The sequence below is a fragment of the Python bivittatus genome, unplaced genomic scaffold (assembly GCF_059951505.1).
Source record: "Python bivittatus isolate LINGU-HERP-01145 unplaced genomic scaffold, Pbiv_v1 ctg000330_np1212, whole genome shotgun sequence".
Lineage (NCBI taxonomy): Eukaryota > Metazoa > Chordata > Lepidosauria > Squamata > Pythonidae > Python > Python bivittatus.
In genome coordinates this window covers 16259589-16283350 of record NW_028277058.1, presented here as the reverse complement: position 1 = coordinate 16283350, position 23762 = coordinate 16259589, and the positions used below count along the sequence as shown (strand labels likewise).

At 36.2% G+C, this 23762-nt stretch overlaps 1 protein-coding gene and 1 long non-coding RNA gene across 8 annotated transcripts in view; one reads left to right on the top strand and one right to left on the bottom strand.

Moving 5' to 3' along the window:
• Window positions 1–13119, top strand: part of LOC112540269 (uncharacterized) — a 100595-nt gene extending 87476 nt beyond the window's left edge. For all 6 annotated transcript variants that reach the window (XR_003084335.2, XR_003084334.2, XR_015796386.1 and 3 more), the window contains one exon: window positions 9739–13119. This is a non-coding gene — a long non-coding RNA (uncharacterized LOC112540269). The remainder of the gene's footprint in view (window positions 1–9738) is intronic.
• ANO6 (anoctamin 6) overlaps window positions 1–23762 on the bottom strand; it is a 55340-nt gene that overhangs the window by 22937 nt on the left and 8641 nt on the right. For both annotated transcript variants that reach the window (XM_088141757.1, XM_007424886.4), the window contains exons 2-7: window positions 16355–16434; window positions 13113–13238; window positions 9048–9113; window positions 5689–5967; window positions 4335–4448; window positions 2363–2478 (exon numbers count right to left, since the gene is read on the bottom strand). In XM_088141757.1, the coding sequence (XP_087997883.1) occupies window positions 2363–2478; window positions 4335–4448; window positions 5689–5967; window positions 9048–9113; window positions 13113–13238; window positions 16355–16434 (781 nt within the window). The remainder of the gene's footprint in view (window positions 1–2362; window positions 2479–4334; window positions 4449–5688; window positions 5968–9047; window positions 9114–13112; window positions 13239–16354; window positions 16435–23762) is intronic.

Genomic DNA, 23762 nt, shown 5'->3' with positions numbered 1-23762 from the left:
TGATACAGAAGCCAAGGGGAAAGGAAGACAAATCAATGTCTTTGCCAGATGCCTTGCTCAAAGTTGAATTCATGAGCAACATCAGCATCAGATGTTTCCCTTTGTTGTCTGCCCACCTCCAATGAACTTCTAGGCTATCTAGAATATCTGGGATCTTCTCAAGTACAAAGTGTTTGGCTGCAGTTCCAATAGCAGTTCCAATTGTGAATAATCAGGTATCTACCACTGTGTACTTTATTTTTCCAAGAACAAGAATCCAACATTCTTCATTTATGAAGATATTTTTGTTGTTCAGTTGTTAAGCCATGTCCGACTCTTCGTGACCCCATGAACCATATCACGCCAGGCCTTCCTGACCTTCACTGCCTCCCTGAGTTTGCTCAGTCTCATGCTCATTGCTTCAGTGATGCTATGTAACCATCTCATCCTCTGCTGTCCTCTTCTCCTTTTGCCTTCCATCTTTCCCAGCATCAGGGTCTTTTCCAAAGAGTCCTCTCTTCCCATTAGATGACCAAAGTATCCGAGCTTGAGCTTCATTATCAATCCTTCCAATGAGCAATCAGGGTTGATTTCATTTAAGATTGACTGGTTTGACCTCCTAGCAGTCCAGGGGACTCTTAAGAGTTTCTCCAGCACCACCATTCAAAGACATCAATTCTTCAGCGCTGAGCCTTCTTTATGGTCCAGCTCTCACATCCATACATTGCTACTGGAAAAACCATAGCTTTGATTATGCAGATCTTTGTCAGCAAGGTGATCTCTCTGCTTTTTAATATGCTGTCTAGGTTTGCCATAGCTTTCCTCCCAAGGAGCAAGCATCATTTAATACCATGGCTGCAGTCTCCATCTGCAGTGATCTTGGAGCCCAAATAAATGAAGTCTGTTACTGCTTCCATTTCTACCCCTTCTATTTGCCAGGAATTAATGGGTCCAGATGCCATGATCTTAGTTTTTTTAATGTTGAGTTTCAAGCCAGCTTTTGCACTCTCCTCTTTCACCCTCATCAAGAGGCTCTTTAGTTCTTCTTCACTTTCTGCCATTAGGGTGGTATCATCTGCATACCTGAAGTTGTTGATGTTTCTCCCTGCAATCTTAATTCCGGCTTGTGACTCTTCCAGCCTAGCATTTATCATGATGTACTCTGCATATAAGTTAATAAGCAGGGTGACAGTATACAGCCTTGTCGTACTCCTTTCCCTATTTTGAACCAATCGGTTCTTCCATGACCAGTTCTAACTGTTGTTTCTTGGCCTGCATACGGATTTCTCAGGAGACAAGTAAGGTGGTCTGGTACCCCCCTCTCTTTAAGAATTTGCCACAGTTTGTTGTGATCCACACAACTGAAGGCTTTTGCATAGTCAATGAAGCAGTAGTAGATGTTTTTCTGGAACTCTTGTGCTTTCTCCATGATCCAGCGAATGTTGGCAATTTGATCTCTAGTTCCTCTGCCTCTTCGAAACCCATAATGTTATTCATTTAAAATTGTTTTCTGTAGCTTATGTTCTGTAGTTACAGGTAGTCCTTGCTTAACAACTACCCTGTTTAGCAACTGCTCAAACTTACGATGGCACTGAAAGAGTAACTTTATGACCGGTCCTTGCACTTACAACCATTGCAGTATCCCCACAGTCATATGATCGAGATTCAGGTGCTTTGCAACTGGCGGACATTTATGACTGTCACAGCATCCCACGGTCTCACCATTTGCGTGTTTCACAGCCAGCTTCCAACAAGAAGAGTCAATGGAAAAGCCGACAGTAAAATCACAAGTTGCATCACATGATGTCTTGCTGAACAACTGCGGGTGATCAACTTAACAACCTTGGCAAAGTGAAGTCATAAGTCTGTCGCAGTCACGTGGTGTCTCGCTTAACAACCATGTCACTTAGCAATGGAATTGCCTGTCCCAATTGTGGTAGTTAAGCAAGGACTACCTGTATTTTATCACCACTGAACTTTTAAAAAGTATTATTTTAAGAATAGTTCTACTCATAGCGTATTATTAAAACTAAAAATACAAATATAAATTAATGCAAAATAGACCATTAGAGATCTGGATGGCTTGCACCCTGACGACATTCAGGAAACTATTAAAAAGCTGGGAATTCTCCTAGGCTTTGGGGAAGGTGAAGCTTGTGCTGGGTTTTTTGGTTCATATGTTTTAATTGCAAGCTGCCCAGAGTTGTCAGGAGTAGGGAGGCCTATATATTGAATAAATAAATTGTATAAATGAATACATCTTTGATTATTTCTCACATTTGCCTAAAGCAACATTATATATGCTTGTTTTCTTGATAAATGACTATTATTCATAGAAAAATAATAAGGACATAATAAGGACATAACAGTCCTTAATACCTACCTGACAAGATCTAAGGGTTGCAGTTTGAAAATATTTCGAGGATGGGCCCATTCTCTGTATAGCAGATACCGTTCGTTTGGGCACTTAGGATCCTGTGATTGGTAATTGAATCTTGACTGCAAACAGAATATTTTCTCATTAAATGATGATTTAAGGCCATAACATTGTGCTTATTTTAATCCGCTCACATTCAGTCCTATGTCCAAACAAGAATAATTACTCTTGAAGTTTCTGAAGTTACTGCCACCTAAATGTCAGGATCAATCTATATTTTATCATTATTATAGGGGAAACTAGAATCTCCTGTATTTGATTTATTTCTAAAATGCTGCTGAAGAGACAACAGTGGTCATAATTGGTTTATTTTGTTCTGGTAGCAGTTAGATCTGACATAGGAACTGTCCACACAAAGCAAGTTAAGGATCAATGGTGGCACTTTTTTGGGTATCAGATTGGAGAAATGTTTCTCTGACAGTTGTTTGTATCTTCTTTGAATGACAGAAATGTTTTCTTTTTCTGTATAACGTGCAATCTTTATCAAGCTAAGGGTCACTCTTGAGTGGAATGGCAGAAGTTGCATTCCAAAACGTTTCTGGAGTCAGAATAAATAAATGCACGGAACCAGTAAAATTGATTTAATTACATTTTAAAACTTGAAATCTGGCACAAGAAAGCAAGTAATCTGATTTCAAGACAATTTAGGTTTTGAAAATCAAGATATGTTCATGAAAAACCCCTCTTAGAAATCTGTCACTATGACTGTATGGATTTCTCTTAGGCTATCTATAGGTAATGATAATATCATATTCTTCCAGCAGCTGCATGAAATGTTGATGTATTCACAACAGAGTCTTAGAGTCACTTACTAGAAATGCAATTAAACTAGCTATGCAAAGTAGTTGTCAAAATCCATTCCCCAATGAATCCTTCATGTCCCAAACAACTCTGGAGTCTTTTCATGACTACCTCAGTCACTGTTCATCCCATTGTAACTTCTTTTTCAAGAATCTTCTTCTCCTGGGAACAAATTTTGTTACATTCTGCTTTGTCCAGTGTTCATAAGGACCAAACTATATTTGTATTTTGTGTTTTTTTATAGTTTTAATAACTATACTTTATAGTTTTTATTTTAGTTTTACCAGAATTACCAGCGATTATACCAATGGGAAAGTGCTTCTGTGAATCTCTGACCAATTATTATTTGCCACATGTAAGTGACAAATTGCAGTTAAGAATTAAATGAAAGATCAATGCATAAAACTGAAATGTAAAATATGGTTCAAGAATTCATTTTCCAAACCATATGAATTTTATAAGATGTAGAAAATAAAGTCTGAATTTCTATATTCTAAAATAGGTGTATTATTATTATATTATTCTAGAAGATGAAAAGGACAGTATTGTTATTTCTGAATAATGTGCAGAAGTTTCCTGATTAATTTTCATATGAAGAATAATGCTTGAAACAATCACAACTTTTCCATTCCATGAATGCTTCCACATTATTGATTATGCCTCTGTAGGGTACAACAATTCATAGAAGAGATGTGGGGTTCTACACACAAGCTTCCTTCCCAGAATTCCTAGCCCTGTCCATTTAAGGCACACTTTAATAAGTGGGGGAACAAACCACTATTATTTAATGTTATCTTTGTATTTCAGCATTTGTCAGACAATTCATGCTTTTAATTTTAAAACTATTAGTCAAAACATCCCATATTATGAAATCCTAATTAAGCAGCTTTTGCAAAGACATTCTGTAACAAGCACACAGCAGATGGAAGCTACCCAGTGATTTCAGTTATATTATATGGAACATACAGTATATACATTCCTTTGTTGTTGTCCATTCTGAAGGTTTTCAGTTTGTAGCTTGCAAAACAGAGCACAAGTTAGTACGTCTTAAAAAAGATCATGATTAACATTTTATAACACTATAGGAAAAAGGTAATTCTTCATAAATTAGACTCACATCATGGAGTGGAAAAGCTGCCTTGTAGATTCCAGAGTCCAGAAGCTTATTGATACCAAACTTTTTGACATTATCTTTTATAGCATATTCTCCTCGACAAAGAATAAAGTGAACCTGGGAAAAAAAACCCCAAATTTCTTCATGAGCAGGGAATGAACTCAAAAAGTGTAGAATTTTTTTTCTGAAAGCATAGAAACACTTATGAGTACATGTAGTTACTAGGCAAAATGTCTTCCTGTTGCAACTTTCTCTTTGTATTCGCCCGTGTTCCTTTTAAATACTTTTCCTCAGTTGCAACTAATTATGGCATAAACAAGCTCCGGCAACAACTTTTGTCTGCTGTGTCTCCATAATGTTGCCTTCATCTTCACCCCAGCCCATGAATGAGACAGGCTTAACTCATCCTTAGGTGTTAAAGTAGTATTTTCCCATTTATTCTGACACTGTCCAAAGGCAGCGTCAAGGAGTAAAAAAAAATAAGGTTTTGTCACCCATTGCCTTGGGTGCAATTCAGGTGATAGCAGTGGCTTGCATCAGTGGCAAAATAGCAATCACTTTTCTGCTAACTCTAAGTGCTAATATAGCGCTTCAGCTCAGCAGTAAGGAAAGGCCTTCAGTCAGAGGTTAGTAGCTCAATACATTTTTTTTTTTTAATTTGTGCCTTGACTCTCCACAGTCCATGTCAACAAATGCTTGACTTTTCAAAAAATACAGTTTTTATAGCATAGGGTCCTGTATATTCTGGTTTCATGTGGGCTGCAACATCTATAATGACTCTATGATCTCTGGCATGTCTTGCAGGCCAATGGACCATAAGCGTTGGCACATGTATGATTTTTCTGGTTTTTCAGAGTACTTTCACATCAACAGCTTTGAAAATTAGCTCTTCTGCGTAATAAAGTCTGTGGAAAAGTCATGGTCAGCACATTATAATTTGCTTGTGTTCATATGTATGTGGCATAACTCAAAACAAATTATGGGAATCAAAACTGGTCGCTTTGACAGCGTCATATAGGAAGCGGCCCTCTGAGAATGCTCTTGGTACATCTAGCTCAGTATTATCTAAGTTTGCTGACATCAGTTTGTCTATCAGTTTCAGAGAGGAGTCTTGCTCAGCTCCATCTGGAGATGTTATGGACTGAACTGAGAACCTCTTTTATTCAAGTTACGCTTTCTACTACTGAGTTTTGATTCTTCTCCAACTTAATTTTCCCAACATTTGATATTTCCTTAACATCTGATTAAAGTTTAGCATTTTTTACACATTGTTTCACTCTTTTGATGAACAACAAAATCAATGTTAGTCTAACTTTGCACTTAAAAATACATCCTTTAATAAATTTCTACAACTTACTATTCGGCTCCTAGTTGCTGAATTGAAGAACGAGTCCTTGTCCTGAATATAAAAGTCTGAAATACGTTCATTTTCAAATGGAGCAGTAAAAAACTCCTGTTCTGGTTTGATGATATTTTCATCCACACTAAAGAATCTACTAATCCATGTAAATGCTGAGTCATGGCTTTTCAGATCATTGGGTTGCAAAGGCAATTTGATGTGCATAATTTCAGCATATCTACATAGCACTTCCCAAGGTGCATGCACCTTTACAAAGATCACCTTTTCATCCATGACCTGCAGTAAAATGATATCAATAAATTATAATATATTGATTTAAAAAATACAACATCTCAAGAATAATCTTAACAACTCTTTGGAACCACTGAACGATCTGGTCAAATGATACTTAAGACATTTAGCTGAGTACTGCTATTTCATAAGCTGCACTGATAGAAATTGGAGCACCACTAAAGAAGTGACACTTAATTGTTGAGAAAAGAAGTGCCAGAGACTAATCCTGACTTGAAATCACCTCTTCTATTTTCCTCCCCATGACTAAAACATAAAAGCTTTTTTCTCAAACCTTAATTGAAATTCTACCACTTAGTGATGGATATGAAAGTCATGTTGTAGAAATTCAGTTTACAAACATGTCACCTGCAAATTAAAAGCAATGGACTGTCTGGTTTAACATATCATTCTCATACCATAACAGCCAAGCAGATGCCGGTGGGAAGTCCTTAAGCAGGACATGAGTTCAATGGTAGTTTCCTAATCAGACTTCCTAATCAGGCTTCCCAATAACTGGTGATCAGAAGTTTCAAACCTCCCCTCTCATAACTTTAAAGCTAGAGTCACCCAATGAAATTAAATAAAGTACATGCAGTTTCTTCTTTAGTCACCATTTTTCCTAATATAAGAGCATATTTTTATAACCTTTCCAAACAAACCCCTTTTAAGTGTTTGCCCTTTTCTAACTGTACAATTTCCTTTACTGGGTGTGGTGATCAGAACTGTATCTGAGATTCCAAATGGGAATGTGGTTCCAACTCATGACATTTTTTTTCAGCAGCAATGCAGCTCTAGAATGATGCATCAAGGTATGCACCACAATCCTAACATCCCACATATATGTTATTATGGAATTGAGTAATTTCTAAACAGTCCAAAGAGATAACCTTTTTGACTTTCATTTTCAATTTCTTTTTTACTAATTCCTTTCTACTTTTGAAGTCAAAAATAGTATGTATACTTCCTTGGAAATTGTCTACATTCAAATAAATTCAATTTGATAACACTATGATCATTGTTCCCAATCTGTGGACAAGACATATATACACTAGATACTGCATACGTGGTTAAGATTTCATGGGAGATTTCATATGTTAAAGGGACACAACTCCTTTAATCAAAATATGTGCAAAACACATTACAAGCAAAGTTGTATAAATAGCACAATATTACTAGTTGTGATTGTAAATTTATTCTGTGAGCATGATTGCCATTCTGAAAATGTTTCAATTGATGAACATTTCCAGTTGATGAAACCAGCATAAAACTGATTCATAATCATAAATATTACCAACTTGAGTATAAGCCTTTGCTTGCTCTTAATTTTACTGCTTGCCAGTGATAATCTGAGCTTCAAATAATATATGAAGCTGATTTTAATAGCCTACAATATATCTGGGAATAAGAAGAAATGCTGTAAATTGTGAATTTGAAAAGGAGCATTTTGTTTAACTTACTTCATTTCAGCCATACGTATGGGCAGGTGTCTAAAAGTACGATGACTGCCATTTATGTACAATTTTAATCAGAGTTTATAGAAACTGAATCTGTTCCTTTCTTGTAATAATACAGTCACTTGGGCTGCATTTGCTTAAAAAATGATGCAGAAGAAGATCTTTGGATCTTGTGCAAGCATGGTATCTCTCTGCAGTTCATTAAAGCAGACCCTTTCCAGAAGCCCGAAAAATCAAAAGCTGTTTTAATGAATAGCAAAGAAAGACTGCATTTGCTTGAGGTCCAAAGTTCTTTGGAATCATATTTGAAGTGTGCACAACCCCTCAGTAGTCTAGCTAGTTCAGACACTGAATAAACTTTTAACAGAAAAACAATGCAAAAGACAGATGAACTGTGATAGGTTTGACAGCCCAAGCAAATAGGGAGACAAGTCCTATGAACTGGGTAGTTTTTTGGCAGTTTAGTTGCAGGAGGTAGCATAATTCTCTCTCCAACCTAACCTCTAATGTGTCTAGGACTATGCTTCCTCTCCTGACTTGGTCTTCTATGGGAGTCTCTTTATCAATTACAAGGGTTTGCCTTTGAGTTGCTAAATGCCTCCAGAGGCTACTTGGCCTCCAGAGCCTAGATTGCTCTCTGCCTCACACCACCTTCTTCCAGAAAGTCCACCCTCCCAGTCTCAGCCTGTTTAACAACTGGCAGTCTCTATCACTCTGTATTCAAACTTTTTCAGGCTGTGAAACCTGTTAATTTAAAAAGAAAAAATCCCGGAACCACCAATCAAGAGGCCAAGTTCTAGTGATAGAAAACTGATTGCGTTCCAGTGAATCTTTCTTTTTCCCTTAATCTCTCACAGATATTGGCTGGGGGATTCTGGGAGTTGAAGTCCACACATCTTAAAGTTGTCAAGGTTGAGAAACACTGGCTTAAAATAAGTAGCATTTCTTTCACTTGCTTGCCTCAGCCATCTGTAAGAAAAGCTCCCTTGGCTCTCTCTGGGTTACACACACACACACACAGAGCTGGGCTATAAAGCCCTGCTTTTATCCACACACACTCCATTAGCAAAAGCAAGAATGGTCCTTTGAAAACAACAGGGAAAACAGAGCCTACAAGGTGTTTCTTTTTCTGCCAAGGCAGTCCTTCTCCTTCCACATGACCACATAAATATCCAAGGTATTGTTAGGGTACAATACTTCAGATAAATAACTAGCAATAGGGAAATAAACTCACATCTATAGTGTGTTAAGTATGCACAAAGAGCTCTTGCATAAGCTGGGGTTTTCCTTTTATTTCACTGAGAGGTGTGACATAAATCCAAGTGTTCTGACTTTACTAATCATAAATATATACACCAAACCTGGGAGCAGGAGGAAGGCACTTTAAAGTAATGGATTTGTTTTGCTATCATTTATTTATTTAATCCTATTTGCTTATCCCCCCTCCAAATGATAAAAAAGCAATTCACAGATCATATGAATATACAAAACATATAAATACAAAAAATATATTTTCATATATAAATCTATTTAATAAATAGATCATAACCACTTCTGCACGAATTCAATTTATTTCTTTTTAATACAGCAATACGTATTTTTTTTTAAAGAGCAATGGACTACACTCACCGACTTTGTTGCTTCAAGCTGCAAACCACGGCTTATCAAGTTTGACTCATAGACTTGTCTCTTCCTCTGTTAAAATTGGTTAAAAATTGTGAAACTTCTTTATGATTCATGCTTTTCATGAAAGCTGAAAACATTTTTTACAAAAATAATAAAAGATTGTTTCAACTAATTTTACTTATCACTGAAACAAAATTTAGAATTTAGCCTTCAGCAATTAATGCAGACGTAGGTAATCACGCCCTCTCTTCCATCTTACTAAAGTTCATCTCCCAGCATTCCTATCTAGCATGATTAACTTGACTGTATTTAGAATTTTACCCCTGCTTTTTAAAGAAACCCTGTTCAAACTATTTTTCTGTTTGTCCAAGAAATTAAATAAAATTTGAAAATTTTACTAGATTTATTTAGTAAAAGTAGTCAATAAAATTGATTTAATTACAAAATTAGAGTCTTCTGTTAAACTGGAACTTTTGCTACAGCCATTGTACATGATTTTGAATAAGATCATAATCATGATTTGGCGCTATAAAAGGACTTCCCTTTTTTCTTCACTTGCATCTCTCTTTCATTAGCTCTTATGGAATTTATAGCAAACCATAGTTTGCAGTTGTGTTAATGACAGTCAACATTTGTTTTAATTACCTTCCAAACCAGGATTCCAATAAAGTTGGTTTGAAATTTTGACTTGTAGGACAAGAAGAAACCATGTTTCTCATTTCAAAGATAAAATAGCAGAAGAAGGAAGAGCACCAGCAGCAGCAACAGAAGTGGAGGAGGAAGAAGCAGAAGCAGAAGCCCAATTAAGCTGAGCATGTAAAGAGAGAAGAATGGAATGAAGAACCACAAGAGGAAGGCCTTGGCATTATATATAAATTCAACCTTTTGTTTTTCTTCCTGTGCTGATGGTAAGGGCTGTAATACATCTTAAAACCACATCACTGTCATATAACTCTTTCTTCCCTGCTTGTATTTTCATTTGGTCACACATTAGAGTTGGTTTTGATGGCAGGAGCAGGAGGGATCTTAAAAGGGATTTGATATTATGGAAAAAATAAGCATAGTTCAGGGATTTAGACTGCAGTTTCTGTCCCCAGAGTAAAAGTGGCTGAAAGTGTTTTTAATCCAGTCATCTTGCAAAGAGGTTTTGGGTCATGGAAAATAGGCCATCCCTATTTCATACTATTAACAGTATTCCATACTGTTCTGGAACAGAATGTCAGAGGAATCATAAAGAGTTAACCCAGGAGTAAACAACACATTGCCACTTATATTCATCTCAAAAGACCTAGGTGCCACTCTTGATGCCCCATCTGATTCTAGAGGCTGATGGTTTCTGCAGTTGCTAAAATTTTGGCTGTGTGTACGATCTAATCTAGGAAGACAGTTGTGAAAAGCACAACTGTTGATTTCTATCCAGCACCTACTTTACTTAAATATCTCAAAAGCTTTTCTGTTCTTCATTTTCCATGTCACATTAGAGACTGAGTAACAGCAGCAATCTCTTCCCAGGCATATTATATCATAGTGTGGCAGCCATGGCTATTCTCCTAAACTTGCATCAAAATTTAAAGGATAGGAGAGCCATCAAATGTCAGTCTCTCTGTAGTAGAATTCAATGGTGGGATTCAACTGATGCTGATTCTTCAGTAGTTGCTTCTCTTCCTTCAGATGTTCCTCCTGCTCCTGCCATCACTGAAAATATGGACACTCACTTCTCTTTCTCCTTCCAGCAATCATATTTTGCTGGTTTGGATATAAAAGTATATTATGGATTGTACTAAAGAGGTCTGCAGCCAAATTACTTAGTTGTTGATTGAAAAATCCAGTTAATAAAGTGACATGATTTTTTGTAGATAGTTCCTATGCTAAAAGAATTAATTGTAATTTTACAAAATAATATTAGTAGTGAAAAAAATACTACAATGTTTATTTTCATTGTGCTTTTTGTTTGCCAGGAATAGATGTGGCCTGATTTAAGAGGTCACTGCGAATTTGCTCAATTGAAGGATTACAGCAACTTAATTCATGCTTGCATCCATGTGACAATGACTATGTTTCCATATGACTGTACTTATTTCAAAATATGAAATTAGAGAATGCAACTCTTTAGGAATAAAACAGATACAACATTTATAGTTTAAGATGTCTTATAATGGCTTAATACTGCTTCATTTAAAACATAAAACTTGATTATCTAGAATTTAGATTGGGCTACCTTTTGCAGGTCTTCCAAAACACTGCTAGCACTATACTATTTCGGACAGGCTTTGATGGATGACTGTCACTTATTTGTAGGGCTGCTGTTTGAGGTAATTAAGATATAATTATATTTTGATGTGATCTATTCACATGAATTATTGTATCATGGATGTTGTATTGTTTATTGTTCCTATGGATGTTCATTATTACTCTACCATAAATGTTTTAGTTGTATCTTTACTGTGGACATTTTAGTTGTTAATACTGTGGATGTTTTAATTGTTATTAACTGAGACTTTTAAATGATTTTTTTGCTTCTTGTAATTTTGGATCTTACGTAACGTGCCATGACTCTGTATAATTCAGCAGCATATAAAGCCAATAAATGAATAAATACATATATAAATTTAGCATTTTAGCCACAAACAAGTCAGATTACTAAAAATAAAAAGCCTGCATATATAAAATTATCTAAATTCCACAATGTGGTAATGCAATATTTATATCGTTCCTTTCTTTGAAAAAAATAAAAAAATCATGAAACTATACAATAGCTGTATATAGTTATTAAAACTGGTGGAACTTCCCAAAAGTTGAATTAAGAACTGCCTTTCCAGTCATCAAAAAACAACCATTGATTAGAGCCTAATCAGATTCCACGATACATAAAACATGCAATATTTTTCAATACCATAAAACTTCTAGATCAGCTCCTTTCCTAATTATTCCTCTTGTGCTTTTAACAGCATTGTGGCAAAGAAAAATTGATTAGGGAAAGCTTTTCCCTTTGTCTGAACCTTGCTCTAGTGAATGCTTGCCTCACAAATGTTTTACAGCCTCTTAGGGCACAAACTTACAATCTAAAATAAAAACTAACACCAAAGGTTAGTTTTTAGTGCTTATAATCCATACCGACTACACGATAGTAATGCAAAATAGGATGCTGTTCAGAGTATAAATGCTGATGCAGCTGACTCCTATAGGACAGTGATATTTAAGCCTTTTTATTTCCTTATTTTAGTTTTATAATGACTAACTCATGTTCAGAAAGAATCACGTAAAATTTTCATTATTCTGAATCTGAATGGAAAAACACATGGCTGAACTGCCTGCGTCATGCCAAAGGCTTCCTGCCCATGGAAAGTTAGAAATATGATTCCTTTAGGGCAAAGTTTAAGTTGTTTAAGTAACTTTTACATATTACTGTAAAATGTGTGTATTTTGCTTCACTGCTTTGCTTCTGTTTTTGTTCTTTATTGTCCATTGTTGTTGTTGTTGTTTTAAATATACATATTTATTGCTTGTTTTAAAAAAGTAAAAATTAGGAGAAATACCATTGTCCTGCCTATGTGTATTCAGGGTTGTTTGATTTTGTTCTCTTTTTTTAATCTGTTAGAGATTCGAACATGCATTCTGACATGTTACAGTCCCAAGAAAACTATATCAAGTGATGCATGGAAGATAAGACAGGGAACACTGAATTGTTGCAGATCAACTCTCCCCTTGTCTGAAGTTATATAGTAGTTATTAAATCTTATTCATCTTGGTGAAGTTGGGACAGACAAAAAAGGAATCCTTTTAGAAATTATCAGAATCTAAGGGGAACCTATCAAAATTTGTTTGCTTGTTTGTTTGTTTATTAAATTTGTACACCACCCATCTCCCCCAACGGGTGATTCTGGGTGGCTCACAATTAGAGTAAAACCCAAAAACAGTTAAAAAATAAATACTCACATTAATTAATTAAAAAGTCAGGCTATATAAAACAAACCCTATACATAAAAAACTAAAAAAAGGGTTAAAGGAAAGTGTTGTAAATATTAAAGACGTTATCAACAGCAGCATAAAAGAGAAAACAATTCATACCTTTTGCTTTCTATGAACAGTCTTATGACTTTCCTTTTGGCTTTCATCTTCATAAACTAAGACAAAGTCAACTTTTCTTTGGCCATCATTAAAGTAAAGAGAGTCTGGATTCAGATTAAACTCTGCCTGGAAAGAACATATACATTGAATATTACACAGATTACCCATCCATCTTTATCTTCTCTATATAAATACTAATGCACCCAGTGGAAATTTGAGAAATAAAACATATGTGGTTGATTAGCTGAGGAGAGCAAAAGTAGGCTAGCAGAGTTGTAGGGAGAGATGTCTGAAAAACATACCACACCCCCCAATAGTCCATACTGAGAGTGTGAATATTTGAGCCAAATATATGTTGAATCAGTTGCCACAGTGGAATAAATAGTACAAAACAAAATACCTGAATTGGTTAGCTCATTTAAATTTGTATATCATATGGATTGGCAAAATTTTCCAAGCATGAAAAAGAACGAGTTCTCAATAACTTTTTTAAGTATTCTGAACTGAGGACAAATCATCCCTGTTCTGAGCATGTTCTCAAACATCAGAACAAAATTCTGGTTTCATCCTAGACTTCAGACAAAACACCATTGTTTGTATGGCCCTGTTTCAGATGCCTGCAAGAGTCTTAAATCCTATGAATGACTTACACTTCTGCAAGTTGAGGTTTGTTTGTTTTAAAAAAAGTCCTGTGTAACCAGTAAATTAGACCTTTTCCATTCCTATTCTTACTGCCCAAGACTAGGTGAGAAGGGAATGGGGTGGTGATGGAGAGGTAGAAATTATTCAGCACTTGCTCAGAGCTAGTACTTACTGCTAGGTCCTAGTTACTTGCCTAGATCAAACAGGTTATTCCATTTGCATTCAAAGTCCATCTGAGATGGCTAAATTCCAATACAAGAATGGGCAAAGACAGCTTTGAGTTGTAGTTTATTGATACTGTGTTAAATACAGTTAAACTTTATATGTTGCATGTTATGGATTTAAGGAAAGAATGTGCTGTACACTATGAGCATTATTGCTGGTTAGGTTTTTCAATTCTTAGATGCAAAGATGTAAATACTATGTTGATTTTGCTGAATTTTTATGTGCATGTGCATATTCTTGCTGATAATGAATTTTCAAGTTGCATGCAAACACTGTATTTCTTTAATGTGTGAAATATTGTTGTGCCATGTTTCAGCATTAGAATAAAAGAGGAACTTCAAGTCAACACAGCGTATTTCTGGTTGTCATTGCTCATGGGTTGTATTGAAATGAATCATGCTATATTTTGCTGTTTGCTGGGCTCATTGCAAGGCTAATACAAAAACATGGTTTAAGTGTGTTTCTATTATTTTCTATGAGGATTTTTTAAATGTGTTAAAAAATCAAAAAATATCCCTGGCCAATTTTTCTATAGGTCGATAGGTAAGGAATTGACAGCATGAGACCAGCCCACCTATATTTTACTGTTAGGGTGAAAAACAAGAGGAACTTTGTTTACCCATTGTTCACCTATGACAATTCAATTTTTTTTGTTTTTGAGTTTTCTTCCATATGAAACACAGAAATTCAAATGATTCTGCATTTTGTTCTGCCAAAACATCTGAGAACAATACATTTCAAGTAAGGCTGTTCTGAAATGAAAAAAATATATATATTATTTCTATTTCATGCAACATCCTGGCCTGTCTGCATATGAGTCATGTTGGTTGAGAGTATTGTTGCAAGGTAGCTGAGAGAACTGATTATGGTTTATCTATGGCCATTCTACTGCCATTTTCTGTACATCCTGATCTGTTAAAGAACCCATTAAAATAAATTCTTAATTATGTCTTCCTTTCAGTTAAATTCCTTAACTGGATCATATTCCGGCTTATATCATGAGCCAGACAGAGAACATGAAACTGAATTATCCCAGTTGAATACATTCTACCAACAAGTTCACTTTTCCTGACCACATAGTATATGGGTGAAATTTTAAAGTTTAGAAAAAACTTTGCATAAAATCATCCATATGAGCAATACAAAAAATATAAAACTAGTCCTAGAAGCATTTGTATAGTGGTTTCTGGCTAAAACAAGACCTTTGGTATTCCTGCATGCATTGAGATTACATGAACAAGTACTTTTTAATGTGGCTTAAGTTGAATTGTGGGCTCCAGTGCTTCAAAATATGGTGATAGCCACCTATCTAAATGTCTTTATTTCAATTTACACAGCTGCCATTTCAAATATATGGTTCTGGGTAGCTCACAGCAATTAAAAACCACATTAAAAAACAATACAAAAAGGTAGGTCTAAAAGCAGTATAAACAATATAAAAAGCTATATAACCAACCTCATAACACAGACCATAGCCAAAGTATACCAAAACCAGTCAATAGTAATCAACACAGTCACTATACAGATTCTGCCACACACCCAGGTCCCATCACCCAATGATAAAACCAAATCTTTAAGGCCTTGCAGAAAACCAGTAGGGTTGGGGCCATTCTGATCTCTGGAGGGATGATATTACAAAGGCTGGAGGCCACAACAGGAAAGACTTTTCCTGGGCCCCACCAGGAGGCACTCCCTAGCAAATGGGACCTGGAGCATATCTCTCCTTCTGGATCTAATTGGGTACATTCATGGAGGATAAGAAGGCAACATGCCTCTGAATTCCAGTTAGGGCAAGGGGCAATCTTTTTAGGCAAAAAACTTTTTTGGGTTGCATTATGGAACTGTTACTATTTTCTAACAGGCTAACATCTTGAAAAAGTCAGTCAATTATGGCAACAAATTTTTATGTATAACACAGCTCTTGTTCATTGTCTTAAAAATAATAAGAACCATATTCTTTCATTTGTATACCTATGCCTTCCCTCCAAACTGATGCTCTCTAGAAGATTAGACTACAACTTTGATTAGACTACAAATGGAATTGTAGTCCAATATATTTGGAGAACAATGACAAGAAGAATGCTTTCATGTGTCACAATGCAAAAATAATGTTTTCTGTGTACATATTTAAATCTGAAATATAAAATTACCACTATCTCATATTGCCCCAATAGTACATTATTCAGAAATGTTAATGCTGAAGGCCATATTTTTGAAAAAAAAAATCTTTAAGAAATCTTTAATTCTACAACCTAAATCTAAAATATCCTATAAGAACTGCTATTCAAATTTCTCCCCTCATCATATGTCATCAACTAGTTTGCATCTCTTTATGTGAACAATATGAAGAACATGTTGGGTGAAATAGTACCTACCCATTCAGGCATATGAAGGCCTTGCTGGCCAGGTACTGCTCCATAGTTCGGAATAACAGTTTTTTCCAGTTCTTCTAAGACTAAAAGAAAGAAATCCAATGAAAATATGTTTGATTATAGTGTTCAGCTAAATGAAGGCTCCATTTGGGAGGGAATCAAATTTCATGTGTTGTGCATTTATATCTATCATGGAGAATTAAGACCATCAAGTAGGCAATTATTAGCAAATCACTTCATAATCCCACTTTTACAATCTCCTAAAATTGGGGTTGCCAAGTCTTTTGTTACAAATATTTTAGTCCGAATTAGTGCAATGGATACTCCCTAGATTTCTCACTGCATCTTCTGCTAGGGCAGAAGAAAAAGGTAGCTGCTTTTGCTAACAATCTTCTGTAGCAACATAAGAAACCTATCTGTCTCATTTAGTTATTTTATGTATTTTCTTTTTCAATTTCACCATTCCTCCAAGAGAATTCTTTTTTTTCCCCATTTCAAGTTTGTAAAGGATTATATGCAAAGCTATTGACTGGTTCAAGGCCACTCCATGCATTTTATGGCTTAATGGGAATTTCAGCTTGATCTAAAGTGCTCATGCTTGTATAATTTTTCTGCAAGAGCAGTGTAACTTCTTACAATGTGATATGCCCTGCAAACTTCTCAATAGATCTCACATTGACATGGCTGACATTGCAAATTTTGAAAATTGGGCAGTAAATCAAACTAGGAAGAAAGAAAGGAAAGCATACTGTTCTTAAAGTTCTGTAATTGTTCAGTACAACTTTTTTTGGTATTCTATAAATTAAAAGATTCTGAAATTGTCCATACAATGAGAACTGTTCCACACATTCAATGTAAAATTGCTACATTTACTGTGGGGGATCTGTGTATCTAATTCCTCTTCCTAAGGGACCATCCATATTGTTGAGTTACTGAATTGTTAAATAACTGAATATCAATTTTGACAGCCATGGATGCTGCAATAATCTATAGAGGGAAATGGCGTGGATCAACAGGGCTGATTCAAACAGCCTCCAAGTTGTCAAGATACTATTTCATATTGCCTAAAACCATATATCTTACTAAATATGTGCAGAGGAGAAATGAAGTAGGAATAACTATGAATATGGAAGAATGGAAAGTGTTATTTAAAATTCCAAAGAGCATTGCATTTATAACAGGGATAAAAGGGATGAAATGTTAATAAACTAGAACAAAATACATAGCCCATGACAATTTCTTAAGGATCCCCATTAGTATACTCTTAACAAAAAGAGTTTCCCAAACCATTTCAAAGTCTCGATTCCCAGTTTGTCAGCATGACTTTTGTTGAATATGACTAATTGTTGGTAACTTATGTATGTGCAGACATTTACATTAAGTGAAAGGCAGGTCAGTTTAAATGTTACAAATAAACCCCTTCAAAATAAGAATTTTTGATAAGGTTAGTTGAAAAGATAAATTTGTCTCAACCTGTAGTTATAATCATAAGTCCATTAAAATATTATAGTTGTCAAAAATAAGACAGCAGCAAGAGTACAAATCCATTTATGTGAAGCAATTCTTATGTTTATATTGTGAAGATTTCTAACTCAAGTCCAACTGCTTATAAACTTTGGTGAGAAGGTTTTTTTCCCCAGAAGTAGAAAATTCTCTTCCAGAAATGCAATGATGGTAAAATATTTATTTTAGGGAAGCAATTTTCCATCAGTGTTCAACTCCAATAATACATAAATCATAACCTAACAATTGGCCTTATTCAATTATTATATTTGGTAGACACCCATGCAGGGTTTATTTATTTATTTAACATATTTCTAAGGCTGCCCATCTACCAAAGGCACTCTGAGTGGTGAACAAATAAAAACAAAATCACAATCCATAGTATAAAAAGTAGCAAATCGAGACCCTAAAAAATCTAATTAACAATGGATACACCTGCTGCACCTGTATCAGAGCTCCACTAGTCCCCTGGTCCGGTGTCTGGGGAAATAGTCAGGTCTTCATGGGCTTCTGGAAGGGCAGCAGGGTCAGGATCCTCCCTATCTCAGGGAAGAGGCTCATATAGGAAATTATCCGAGGACTCTATAAATCATTGTGTAGTTCTTTATGTATATCAGATTGTAGTGAGCACTTTAGTTATTTCAAATTGCCTTTTATATTGCCACTCCCCTAGCTGGAAATAATGTGTGTGCTGTTATACTCCACCCTTGAAATTCAGCAAAGGCTTTTAGAACAAGAACAGAAAGCTTGCAGACTTTTGATTAAAGTTGTCTCCTACAGAGCTTTCTCTGACATTAGTGCTAAGACAATTGTTGATAGAGCTTCTTTCTTTCTGGATAACACCGAGCTTTTTATTTCATGAGCCAGTTTGGTGTAGTGGTTAACTCATCAGGCTAGAAACCGGAAGACTGTGAGTTCCTGTCCCATCTTAGGCATGAAGCCAGCTGGTGATCTTGGGCGAGACACTCTCTCTCAGACAAGAAAGCAGGCAAGGGCAAACCACTTCTGAAAAACCAAGAAAACTGCAGGGACTAATCCAGGCAGTTGCCAGGAGTCAAAAACTGACTTAAAGGAACACTCACACAAACTATTTGCATAAATTGAGTAGGGAGAAATCTGGATAATGTGTAGGTCATTTTCTTAGCTGGAGAAAAAAAATCACAATTACAAATTGGCATCTGTTTCACTTTTTCCCAGTTGTTTGTAATTCAGATAAAGTGCAATACAACCTGAGAAGAAAACTTGGCATGGAGAAGCCGGATAACCCTAGTTTTCTCCAGGATGTCTTCCTCAGTTCTGCCCCATAATAAATATGGATTATTTAAACACATTAAAATACAGAATTAAGTAACTGACAATCCTTTTATTTCTGTCTCTAAACATTCCATTAAAAATATAACTGTTCTGCATCAGCATAGCAGGCTTTTTGGATTGTTTCCTAAAGTTGACACTTAGCTACAACAGTCTCACTATCACATTATTATTCTGTAAAATCAGTTGTTCCATAATCAAGTCTATGCACCAAAACTTCAATATATAATATTGTAGTCTCGTGCCGTTTAGTCTATACATTTTTGCCTTTTTCCTGCTATTTGTATTTCTTTTAGCTTTTTTTCTTACCTGGCATCTGCTCCATTTAGATCCAGAAAGAATCTGTGATGGCAGTCCAGGTAATTGGTAAAGTGTTTTGTTTTTGCTAAGGAGTTAGGAACTGTCACGAGCACTGGCTGTTCTTTTCTATCCTTAAGCAAGAATCCTGAATATAAACAAAATACTCCTTCTAGGTCGATTTGGAGCTTATCTTTGTAAATCTGAACCTTTCTACTTGAGTCTCCAAATTTGAAAATGGAAACAAATATGCCACTATCTTCAAAGCGGTGGATATATGAAAATGGGAAGAAGAAATGTAATTGTAAATGGGAGAGTCACTCTGCATTGAGCAGTTTAAATCGTCATTCTCTCTTTTTAAATAAAGTACAAGGAAAAAAAAATCTTGAAGAACCTGACTGACCAGATTAAGCCAGGTTGATGACTGCTTCTCAAGAGACTGTAAAAGAGGAAGGCATGTGCCAAATCTTTCATTTTCCATTGGAATGTTGATGTCAACTCTGTATGTATTAAGTGAAACTTTAAGTGAAACTCTCTGTTCTAATGAAGGCATCTTACAACACTTGAGTCATACTAAAAGAGTAATAGCTACAGAATAAAACCAGAGCAAAGCCAACAGAATAAAACATTAAAGAAACAAACTAAAACAAACACATTACAAAAAGCTTAAAAGCCAGAATATAGAGCTAGCACCATGGTGCCAAAGCTCTTATCTTTTGTCATGATCCCTTTCACCTCACAATATAGGAGAAGGTCGTTAAATAAGACCTTCATCTGGACAAAATTAGTTGGTCACAAGTTGGTTACTATCTGGTCACAAGCCATTTTGGGCTTTAAAGATTAACGCTTGATTGGGTCAAACAACAGACTGGAAACCAAAGCCAGATACCATTGACAGTTTTTGAAAAGTACCTTACCATACATTTGAGGCTACAGCCCATGTGCTGCACCATTTAAAGAACAATTTCCCTACTCCTGAAGAGTGAACTGGTGAATCAGGCACTGCCCAGTCTGCGGGTGGTCATGGACCACCATTATCTTTACTGGATCCATACCATAAAGACAGCATCCAATTCATCTGTCTTGCTAAGAGTAAAGCATGTTTTAAAATGGTGTAGTATATGACTACAACCTCAATGTATTATACTTATTTTATCGTTTTAATAATGGCTTTAATATGCCACTTGATGCAGCAGTTTTGGAGATAAACAACCATGTAGAATAACAGCAGAAGAAACTGTTTTAGAGGTGGCAGCAGAACAACAACCGTGGCAGCATGAGCAATGATAGTGATAGTGCAGAGAAGAGGTGACATCAAAGAAACAAAGTAGGGAGGGAAAAGAAGCAGATGGGGACAGCTGTAATATTCTTATTATGCCCCTGGCCTGTGATGTATCCTACTCCAGAGGAGGAACAAGACAAGGTGCTTTGTACATGAGATACAACCCAGCTGTGACATGGAATCAGGTCCCAGTGCTCCTGGCTCTGTTATCCATGACCCTGATACAGAGTTTTAGTCATTCAGCCTGTGAAAGTATTGTCGAGAAGGCAGAAAGGCAGAAGTATGCACTGTTATTTAGGAAAGCATTGGAAAGAAGCTGGTCTGTTCAAAAGCAGGATGGTGACTCATGTTGTCTGCGTCTTAGAATTAGGGCTGGCTGGTACCAGCTCCACTGAAGTAGAAGCTAGGAATTTCCTGTATTTACTGATCCACTTGAGTGTAATAAGAGCCTGTAAGATTCCTTATGGCAGCCAACCTTGCATGTTCTGTGTTTTACCTGGCCATGAACCCCCTGATTAGAAATTCTAACCCTGGCTTGGCACTGACTATGCCATTTGCTCCAGACTAAACCTTTACTGCTGGTAAGAACTCTGCCATATGAAATCAGATAGTTTCAGACTTTTATGTCATTAATTCCCTTAAGCTATTGCCTCTCTTCATCTTGGTGGCCTGCGATATTTCTGTGGCCTTTGCTATTATTAACAGTACTACTACTATGTTTTGGCTTGCCAACTAAGTAGAGTACAAAAAGAACTGCCATGCCAACATTCATGGATAGTGTTCCTTAAAAAAGCAAGACATAGCTAACAGACAGAAACTGACCATCTAGGTTGTGGATTGAGGCATCTGGTCCTTTTTGAATGTATATAATGATTCTTGGGGGTTGCAATAATTTGAGGAATATTTTTAATGCACAGCATCTGACTCAGTTCAGACAGGCACTATAGATGGAAGACTTAATTGTATGTCTCAAGTTCTGATTTTTAAAGATAGTTTTATACATAACTGGTTCACAATAAAATGTGTATGTGCAGATACAGGTCTAATAAGGGTGGGTGCATATGTCTTATCTCTCTAGGTAAGTATGTTTCTGCTTGCTCCCTATATTGCATTAGTACGTATGTCTATACAAGAGAGCCAGTTTGGTATGGTGGTTAAAACACCAGGCTAGAAACTGGGAGACCATGAGTTCCAGTCCCGCCTTAGGCCAAAGCCAGCTGGGCAGCCTTGGGCCAGTCACTCTCTCTCAGCCCTAGGAAGCAGGCAAGGACAAACTACTTCCGAAATGCCAGGAAAACTGCAGGGACAAGTCCAGGCAGCCACCAGGAGTCAACGTTGACTCGAAGGCACAAATAATAATAATAATAATAATAATAATAAATAATAATGTATATCTATGCATTGGGAAGAATAGGTCAGGTTGGATATGCTCCGCTTTGGATCATGCAACAAGAGGGAAGAGCCAGGAGGGCTTGAATGGAGCAGTCACCAACACAATGAGCTGCTTCCCAACTGCCTTCTACGTGGGACAAGCGCTGGATCTCCGACTGATAAGACACCTAGTAGCCCTTTCTAAGACAATTAACAGGTACAGCCTGCTCCCCTTCACAAAAGAAATCATCTTCCTTTGGAGAAAAAAGAATCAGAACTTTCTTGCCCTAGATTTCACATTCGTACTTGAAAGTAGAGTACCTTCTAAATTTCTTGTATTGTTACTTTAACCATTTTCTTAATAAACTTTGCTGATTGGAAATTAATCACTTCGAGCCCAGATGGCTACCAAGAGCCAGACATAAATGTACATTTAGGATTTTTTTTTCTTTTCAGCCCCCAGCCTGATCCAGCCAATCTTGTGATTAAATTAATCATTAAATTGGATATTAGGACTAATTCATACAAAGCTGAATATCAAGAAATGCTCTTTTTTTCACTCTGCTTGATTCACGTTTTCCTAGCTGTGTATAGTATAATTAATGGGTAAAAATGTGCACAGTTGGCTCTGAAAAAGAGGAAAATGCTCTATATGACAAGCAGCAGTGACAGGAATTAAACAGTGCCGTTCAAGAGGATTTACTTTTGTTTGTTTTTTGGGCTCATACTTTTGTTTTTTGAGCCAGGCATGAGCCTAATAGCGGAGGAAGTTTTATATTAACCCTTCAACCTTGCTCATGTGCATATGCTTAGTTTAATGTATTCCTTTAACTGCAGTTAAACTGCCCTCTTACCCATCTGCAATTATTCTCCAGCAGGCTTTCATCTGGCATTTTCTGTTCAAGATAAGGATGACAGAAATGCTCCTTAATTAATATAGAGCTGATTACTAAACATAGAGGCAGAATTGAAGAAAAACAGTGACAACAACGAGACAAACAAGCATTCTGGGGAAGTCAAGCCCTGCACATATCCATAAAACACAGATGGAAAACATCTCTGTATGAAAATAAAATTTAAAAAGATGCTAATGTAGTTAACAGCCTAGAAACAATATTAAGTCTCAATATCAACAACTAAAGCAGAAATACATTCCCTGACGATGAGAAAAAAAATCTAGTTATCATTGTTTAGCTACATACTACTTACCATTTTATTAAAGGATGAAAATAATATATTCTGTGTACATTTTTCCTCTAAAACAACTATACTGGGATAAAAGGACTATTCTGGAATAAGAATACCATTTCTATTTTATGGAGTATATTTAGAATGCAGCTGCAATATATATATATATAGAGAGAGAGAGAGAGAGAGAAAGAGAGAGAGGGAAGGAAGGAAGGAAGGAAGGAAGGAAGGAAGGAAGGAAGGAAGGAAGGAAGGAAGGAAGGAAGGAAGGAAGGAAGGAAGGAAGGAAGGGAGAACCAGGGCCTGAAGGAGGAAATAGAGAGGATGTGGAAAGTAAAGGCCAAAGTGGTCCCAGTGGTGATAGGAGCACTCGGGGCCGTGACTCCTAAGCTGGGAGAGTAGCTCCAGCAGATCCCAGGAACAACATCAGAGCTGTCTGTCCAGAAGAGTGCAATGCTA